Below are 9,014 nucleotides of genomic sequence, written 5' to 3'. Positions count from 1 at the left end.
TCTTTGAGGCTTTCCTGCTCAGCTCAGTGCAGCCTCACTATGGCTGGGATGTGGGATGTTCCTAACCAAACTCCTCCTGAAACCTTCATCCCCAACACAGCAGTGTTGGGAGGTGGGTCCCAGTGGGAGATATTTAGATCATGGGGACAGATCCTTTATGAAGAGATGAGTGCCCCCTTCCACCTCACGGGCTTGAGTTTTTGCTGTATCTGGAATGGACAAGTTTCCAAGACATTGGGACCAATACAGAGTCTTGCTTCCTTAGTCTCTCTCTCATGCTTCCTCTGTCACCATGCAATCGTAGCACGTGCCACTCCCTTTTTGCTTTCTGCCACGAGTGGAAGCTGCATGAGGCCTGCATCTGACTGAGCTGCCTAAACTTAAACTTTTCAGCCACCAGATCATGAGCCAAAAAACCTCTTTTCTAGATCAATTACTCAGCCTTGGGTATTCGGTTACAGTAACACAAAACATAGCAAGACAGGCCCTTAGCTCAGCCTTGCTGTGATTCATCTTGAATCTAAATCTTGAATGGAGGCCTGTGGTGTTTTCCCTATGGGTGTGAGCTTCTCCCTCTGATCTCCTAGATAAATATCCTTTGTCTAAACTTAGCTACCATGGGATCCTCAGGAGCTGGACAGGGTGTGGGCACCAGGGGAGACATGGTAGGAGGCTGTGTGCAGGGGGATGGGTCAAGTCAGGTCCTGCTTGGGTTCTGGCACTGGGCACACCTCGTCTCCATTTTCCTTCCTCAGTAGGGATTTATCTCCCTGCCTTAGTGTCTCCTCTTCTAAACCTATCGCCTTCCATGTGAAGCTGGACAAAGCATGCAAGCTTGCAAACGTTATTCTAAAGAGGAGGGAAGATGGAGGGATTGTCTGACTGACAATCATGTACGTAGGTGGGTAGCATACAGGACAGGTTTAGATGGACACATCAGATGACAATCAGGTAGGGGCTGTGCTAGGATGAACAATGGATCTCCATGTTGTCCACATCCTAATTCATGACACCTGTGATTGTGGGACTGCATATGTCACAATGGACTTTTGAGTAAGTAATGGATCTTGAGGTGGTGACATTATCTTTGATTATCTTAATAAGCTTGATGTAACTAACCACAAGGGTCCTTATAAGAGAGAAAGAGATGTGAAGACAGTCAGAGAGAGCGAGAGATTTGAAGATGCCATTGGCTTTATAGAGGAAGGAGGGGACAGTACCAAGGAATGCAAAAAAGGCAGCTCTGGAGCTGAAACGCCAAGGGGCGGGGCTCTCCCTGAAGCCTTCTGGGGGTGGGGGTTTGGCCCTGTCCAGAATTTGTTTTCATCCAGTGAAACTCATATCTGACTTTGACCTCCAGAACTATAAGAGAATAAAAAGCCATTATTTAAAATCACTGAGATTGTGATAGTTTATTACAGCAGCAACAGGAAACTAACACCGAAACAGACAAGCAGGCAGGAAGAAGGAGACAGGTGTATGGGCAGACAGTCTGGAGGGCAGGCAGGAGTTTGGGAGGTGAGTGGAGATTCAGGGATGTTGGAGTGATCAGACCCAACACCAGGTCGTGAGAGTGACAAAGTCCGGCAGAGTCAAAGGAATGAGAAAAGACAGTTTGAAGGAGAAAGTGGGTCCAGGTTGCCAACGCTAAGTATGGAGGCTGTGAAGGCCCGGAGCTCTGGAAGCCCAGACTATTTATTGGTGATCGAACCGAGAAACAGTTGGTGAGAATGTGGGGGTCAAAAGAGCACATTGCATTAAGCACATGATTTACAACTGATGGTTTAGCATATGCTCTGCTACTTGAGATAATGGAGAGCAGGTTCTTTTAACTCAAGATACAATCGATCCTGGGAGAGCAAGAAGCAAGGAGCCAGCAGGTCCAGACACATTCCAGAGCCTCGAGCCCCGGATTCTTTCCAAGTCATGAGGGGTTTTATGCCCTGGGCTTAGATGATGGTGCGTCAGGGTAGCCTTCCACCCTTTAGCACACAGTGTGGTGTTCCAAAGGCCACAAGGTGTTTTAGACACTGGACCCTTGACATGTTCCAAGACTCTTACATTATGTCAGACATGCAGAAGCCTCAGCTTCTCTCAACACCAAGTTTTTCTCCCAACAAGAGATACAGGTGGGTAGGAGACAGGTAGACAAGCAGGTAGGGAGCCTGGAGAAAGGTGAGAGAGAAGGGCAGGCAGACTGAGGGACAGGAGGCAGAACAGCAGGCAGGTGGGAAGAAGGGAAGGTGGGCAGATAGAAAGCAGGATATGGGCAGACAGACAGGAGACAGGAGCGGGGGTCAGGAAGACAGGATGGCAGGTGGAGGCCCTCAAAGCTGGTCCTTGTCCTCACAAGGGTTAGGGAGCCTCCTGAGACGCAGGTGGATTCCATTTTTGGACTTCAACACAAGTCGTGCCATGGGGATGGGGTTCCTGGTGGGGTCAGGCAGCAGCTCGAAGCGGAGCAGGGTCAGGGCCGTGGCCACCTTCAGCTCGTTCATGGCAAATTGTTTCCCGATGCAGTTCCTGGGCCAGGCAGAGACAATGAATTGAGAAGAGGCCTCAGGCTCCATTCTGATCTGAGCAGGTTTTGGCCCCTGACCCCAGCCCTGGGCTGGGCATTCAGTGCCCAACCTCATGTGTCCAGCCCCTGCACACTTACAGCCCATGGACACTTCTACCCCATCCTGGCTTCACACTATCCCAAACCTTGGACAGAGCCGTCTTCCTGGGCTAGCTCCTAACTTCCATCTTCTACCTCTGCTCTCAGCAGGCCTGAAACCCTCTATCAAGACAGGGCCAGGGCTCTAAGGCAGAGTCTAATCACATGAATAGATAAAGGGTTAATCAGTGGTTTGTTCACTCCTCCACAAACATTTCTTGTTCTTCAGTGTGGAGGTCAGTTCAGGTCCTGTAGGGTGAGGGTGGGCCACACTCTCAGGTGCTTCCCATGTAGTGGGATGCACGGGGACCTGAATCCTCATAGGGGGCCCCCGATGGGTGCATTAAGGGAGTCAGAAGGGCAATGGGAGGCTTCCTGGAGGGGAACTGGGTGGGTGGTCCTCAGCTGTTGCCCCACCTGCCTCCCACTCCAGGGTCCGGGTTCCTGTCTAACCTCACTCCTCCATCCACCAGCCCCTGTAGCCTTCTAATTCTACCCCAGAAACGTCCTTCTTTGCCTTTCCTCAGTCTTCTCACCTGGACTTTCTGGATTTCTGCTTCCCCTCCCTGCACACTGAAGCCACAGCCCAGCTCAGACCCTCCCGCGCTCTGCATCATAGAGGGGACAGCATCCCAATGCCTCAGTTGGCAGACAAGCCCTCTGTGGGCTGTTGCCTCACCCACATTTTACCTGTCCAGCCCACGTCCTAGGCCTGTTCATGTGGAGATGGCTGAGAATGTCCTCCCTCCACCTCTGCCTGCCACATCCTCAAGGCTAAAGTCAGAGCCCAGCTGCCTCTCACTCTCTGCCAGCTGTGACTCTCCCTCCCAGCCCCCCAGGTAGCATTCGTGATTTATCCATCAACACTCACAGTCTCAGACAGCACCAGGGACAGGGACACTCGACAAGCCACTCAGTGAGTGAATGAGTGAAAGGATGGATGATGGAATGATGTGTGTCTGGAGCACAGGATATATTTCTGTACAACACATTTTTGTATCTTTTATCTCTGTTTTCTTATCACACTGCACGGGACTTGACCCACAGAGGTAGGCTTAAGAAATACTTTTATATTTGAATGATGGTGTTTAAGTTTTAAAATGAATAAAATAGAAGGAAATACACTGAGAGTAAATATAGTTCTGAGCTAGAAATGGAGCTTAGGAATGCTCTCCGGTTTTCTAGTGGCAGCGACATGATTTGCAGGCAATGTTTAGGAAGACTTTGTCATGCTGGGATAGACAGACCAGTGCTGGAGAAGGAGTTTCAGGAGGCAGCTTTTTCTTAAAGCCTGTTCTGTGTAAGTGAACTCACCATTTGAAAAAGTCACATAATTATTTCTTTGAACAAACTTTGTTTCTACTAAGAATTTGTATTGTTTTGCCTGTTTGTATGTCACAGGACAATTTCTGATGCCACCATGATTTCCACCGCAGCCATTCTGGAGTTTTCCTCTCCAGCTCAACAGCTATTTCAAGTGTGTTTTTTATTTCACATACCAGGAGTCTTCAAATGTTGTGCGTTATATAATAATTATTGCGCTTTTCTCTCCAAGACAGTGTACTGTTCACATTTTTGTGTTTTCGGCCAATATTGTGCTAAGTGGATTACAGGACTATGGCATAAAGATCCCAAGGTATTTACAGATTTGCCAAATGGGGAAATAGACATAAATGTGTGAACACTATATAATACGGTAAAAATTTCACTGGGCAAGACAGAAAAATGTATGATATGACACACACTGTTGTAAAACTTTCTTCAGAGGGCTACCTTAACCTCTCCCTTACGTGGCTTGAAAGGTAGGACTTGCAGGTCATCTGTATTAGAAACAGACGCAAAAATTTCAATGATTCATCTCTATGGTAGACTGGTGAATTAAATAGGGAAAGTTGTGTGCAGCATTGAGGATGTGTGGGGAGAGAGAAATCTACTGTTTACTATTCGTGATAACTGAGAAAAGCAAACAGCTGAAGGGGAATTTAGTGGAGAATATCTAATTTTGATAATTCATATCCCTAAAGTGAGGAAAATATGTGAATATACTGAAGGGTGGAACATGCACTGACAGTGAATTCAGGCTGCCTATTTGAAGAAGCAGAGGGAGCAAAGTCTCCATGGGGTGCTCTGGAATGCCACCTTCCTTTTGTACAGAGACACCCACACCAGGTGCCTGACTTTCCCACAAGTACCACCATTTAAGGGCACATCTGAAAACGCCACATATGAACATCTGGCTCTCAAATATCAGAGGGTTGACCAGAGACTTCCCTTATTTCTCTCTTCCAATTACCACACAGGACGTCTCACCTTGATCCTCCAGAGAAGGGCAGGAAAGCGTGGCTGTGTTGAGCAGAACCCGGTGCAAAACGGGAAGGGTCAAACACCTGCAGAGAGAGCGCCAGAGCCAGGATAGGTAAGGATCCAGCCCCTACTTGCCACTCATGAGGGGACAGGATTCCCAGAGGTGGAAGCAGGAGAAGGTATTGGTCTTGAGAGATCACCCCACTTCCTCCTCTCAGGGACCACATACCTCTGGGTTGGGCCACACTTTTGGGTTGTGGTGAAGGCCATAAATGGAGAGCATGACCGTGATACCTGTGGTGCAGGTTGGAAACAGAGAGAAGACTGATCATTCTCCCGGGGTGGCCTGGTACTTCAGCCAGCAGGGGCAAAAGAAGACCCAAAAGGCCTACTTTCCACAAATTGTCACTTTGACTGGGATGATTCTGCCATTATGCAGGTGGGTTAGGCTTGACAAAGCATGTGAGTTCAGATGATGAATAGACAACCATTTATGCAGGAATGAGAAGCAAGAAAGAATCAGAGCATTACTCTTTAGAGTAAGTTCAGGGACATTTCACATTCATCAAATATCCTCCAAGGTCCGTTGGAGAATATACATGAACTCACTCAATACGATAACGCTCCAAGGAAGACATTCTTTTGCTCTCAGTTTTCAGGGGAGATACCTGAGTCTCAGAGAGATCAATTGTCTTGTCTATGTTCACACAACTAGGTTATGGGAGGACTGGGACCAGAACCGGGGAGGTTGCGCCTTGGTGGCCCCAGATCTGGTCATCAGCTGCTCTCTGCCATCAACCTGAGAGTTCCTCAGAGACTGGACAACAGCTGACCCAGGAAACGAGATTCCTGATCAGCCTCTTTTGCACTGACCCCATGAGGAAAGAAACACATCCCCCTCTGCCCTTGTCTGATTCTCTTTCCAGCCCCGCACATCTCAAGGAGTAGAATTTTAGAGTTACTGACCCAAGGCCACATTCGGAGATTAACATTTATTTCTTGAACTTTTGGTGGGTTCAAGCTCTCCGCCAGACATTTCAAATTCTTAATCCTAAATACAAAGTATGTTTTTGATTTTTTTAATACAAAAGGGAGACCCAGAGATGTGCAGAGCTCTGAAGCACACATGGATTTCTGACCCACCACATGTCCCTGTGGAGAGTTTAGGTGAGAGGGTGGGGGAAGTTCATACCTTTGGGCAAGGAGCGCCCATCAGGGAAGGTGACAGGAGTGCTGAGCTCTCTGCTAATGCCTGGCACCGGTGGGTAGAGTCTCAGTGCCTCCTTAATGCACATGGTGGTGTAGGGCATCTGGTCCAGGTGGTTCCTGAAACAAGCCCATCCTGAACATCAGCAAGGCCAGGGCAGACCAGGGGCTTCCCCTGTAGAGAAGGCATGGAACCCCATCTTTTGAGCCCTCACTCACCAGGTGATGGAGGCTCCATCACCCAGGAGGCCATGGATCTCTTCCCGGCACCTCTCCTGATGCTTGGGGTGTGTGGCCAGAGCATACAGAATCCAGGAGATCCCACTGGCTGTGGTGTCGTGGCCCTCGAACATGAACGTGTCCACTTCAGCACGGAGGTCCTTGTCTGACAAGATGCTCCCATTCTCCATCTGGGAAGACCGTGGTGAAAGTGCAGGGCTGTACTTGCTCTGTACTTCTGGGCAAAGGCTCAGGCCTCTCCTACACATACTCACTTTGGCCAAAAGGAGGATGTCCAGGAAATCCAAGTGCTTCTTCCTCTTGACCTTCTCCAGCTCCCCCTCCTTCTGTAGTTGAGCCTTCCTCAGTTGGATCACTTGGTCTGTACCAGAACAATGGTTACCAGGCAGAGCTGAGACCATCAGCAGCCTCCAGGAGGCCTAGCTGCCCAAGTGCCCCCATGTGGGTGTCTGGTAGATCTCAGCATGAATGTGAGTGTGGGTGCAGGGTCAGGGGTGGAAGCTCTAGTACTGTGTGAGGCAGGGCACCCCTTCCTCCAGTGGCACAGTTCATGGAGGCCCCGTTTGAATGCTGTTTGGACAGGGTTTCATTCAGTTACTTCCATGTGGGGACATTCATAAACTAAGGCACAGAATCTGGCCCCTCACATCTCGGCTCCCAGCCCCTGAGCAAGGGAATTCCCCAGACTGAGTGTGTTCTGGCTTCTGCAGGGTTCCTAGGGACCTTCTCTGCCTGAGGAGTCAGGGCAGGTTCTTCCACTGTGCCTGGGAAAGGCCGGGAGACAAGAGGAAGAGACAGAACCTGTGTGCTGATGGGCGAGCTGGCAGGCGCGGTGTGTCCAGCGGCCAGTAGAGGTCAGGCTGTAGATGGTGTCATTCTGGTGAAAGGCATTCCGCACTCGGGAAAAAGTCAGGTTGTTCAGGTCACTAATGGCCTGGATGTAGGACTGAGAATTCCTGAGGGAGAGTATGAGGAAAAGACCATAGTAGGGGTGGGCCCATTACCCAGAAGTAGAATGGGGTCTGAGACGAGGCAGCCTCAGATAATGGGGACAAGCAGCCTTGAGGCAATGTTTCTTCTGTCTTACAGCCCTATTATCCTTTGGCCTTTATCCGATGGTATGAACAACCAGGGTCCACCTGTGCTAGGAATTAGGCATCTGTTCCTGAGACTTTGTTTGGTCTGGACTGGAATTAGAGTTTGGTCAGAGACTGACTCTTCCTTTGTGTGGAGGTGAGCCTTCACGCTCCCCCACCTGCCCCTCAGGTATGTGCACTCCGCTTGATAAGAACAAGGGCCCTGCAACTGGAGGGTTAGCACTGACCTGTCCACCTGGATGCTGCCCTGGTAGCTGAAGGCACACTTCATGATGGTGTCCAGGGTCATCAAGGAGACGTGCTGAAAGACCTCCAGAGGGGAATCCTGGCCAAGGAGCTTTTCCCATTTGTCCTGTGGTGGGAGGGGGCATGAACCTTCTTAATCTCCAAGAAGTGCTTTGCTAATAAGGCCTGGCTTTTTCCTGTACCTGCAGATATCTTGTTTTTTCCTGTAGCTTGCAGATATCTTGGTTGGGATTGTTCCTTTTACAGAGCAGATGCGTTGTAGAAACTGGGACTGTAAAGCCAGTGTTGGTAAACTGACCCCTAATTCTTTTAATACAACATTAAACAGATCCTCTCGCAATAGCATGGATTAAGTATTGAATTTTGAGATTCAGTTAGGAGATATGGTTGTGAAAATTTTGTTGTTATTGTTGTTCTGGGATAAATAATGGGGGACTCTTCAGTGTTCTGAGAGCTGAGCTAGTTCTGAGGGACTAGTAGGAAAGTTTCAGTGCCAAAGATAGCTTAAGGGGCTAGTATGGGCATTCTGTTGTAGAGAAAACAGGGACTTCAGTTCTTTTCCATTCATCAAAATTTGCTGGGCACAGTTGGGTGAGAAATCAGAGTCCTGATCGGAGATGATGCTATGGCAGATATTGCTCTGAGAACATAGACCTGGTGTTCATTTCCTTCCAAGGGTGGCTTAAATCCATGTAGAAACCTGGGGCCCTAGGCCAGAGCCTGGGTGGGTGACATCTTGGCCTGTCCATGCTGCCACTGAAGCTGCCATTGCCCAGGCCAGCCAGCATAGGAAGTCCTGCTGTCCAACAAGATTGCACACTCCTCCAGTCCCTTGTGCTGAAGGTTTCAAAGTGGGAGGAGAAGGGCCTTGTGTTCACCATGAACCTCTATTCCTATGGTGGGGAAACAAAGTGTGGATCTGACCTGATGTCTGGGTGTTCTACTTTATACAACTCTGGGGAACCCTCTACTCTCACAGCAATGACATGAGAGTGTTGTTCCATGTGTCTATGTCTATAGCCGCCTGTGGGACACAGGGTTGAGAGTGGAGTTCGTGAGAGTGTGTGCTGTGCGTGGGTGTGGGGAAAGCAGAGAGACATGGACTCACCAGCATCACTCGTACAGAGTCTGCCATGAGCGCCACGTAGGGCTTCAGGATGTCATAGTGGAAGGCTGGGGTCAGCATCCGTCGGTGCTGGAACCATGTCTGCCCATTCAACAGGAGCAAGCCGTACCCTAAGGTAGACATGAATGTGTGTATG

General features: G+C 49.3%; 1 protein-coding gene across 1 annotated transcript; it reads right to left on the bottom strand.

Annotated features, from left to right (window-relative positions):
• Positions 1-1,386: 1,386 nt before the first annotated feature.
• On the bottom strand, positions 1,387-9,008 carry LOC101015173 (cytochrome P450 4A11). Its single transcript, XM_031668339.1, has 9 exons — positions 8,861-9,008; positions 7,734-7,858; positions 7,211-7,365; positions 6,664-6,770; positions 6,389-6,579; positions 6,156-6,289; positions 5,193-5,257; positions 4,970-5,046; positions 1,387-2,523 (listed from the first exon to the last, which is right to left on the bottom strand). The coding sequence occupies exons 1-9, from the start codon at positions 8,999-9,001 to the stop codon at positions 2,328-2,330; spliced, it is 1,191 nt and encodes a 396-aa protein (XP_031524199.1). The 5' UTR covers positions 9,002-9,008; the 3' UTR covers positions 1,387-2,327.
• Between the last annotated feature and the right edge of the window lie 6 nt (positions 9,009-9,014).

This window comes from Papio anubis, chromosome 1 (assembly GCF_008728515.1).
Source record: "Papio anubis isolate 15944 chromosome 1, Panubis1.0, whole genome shotgun sequence".
NCBI lineage: Eukaryota > Metazoa > Chordata > Mammalia > Primates > Cercopithecidae > Papio > Papio anubis.
This window is presented reverse-complemented; position numbering and strand designations above follow the sequence as displayed.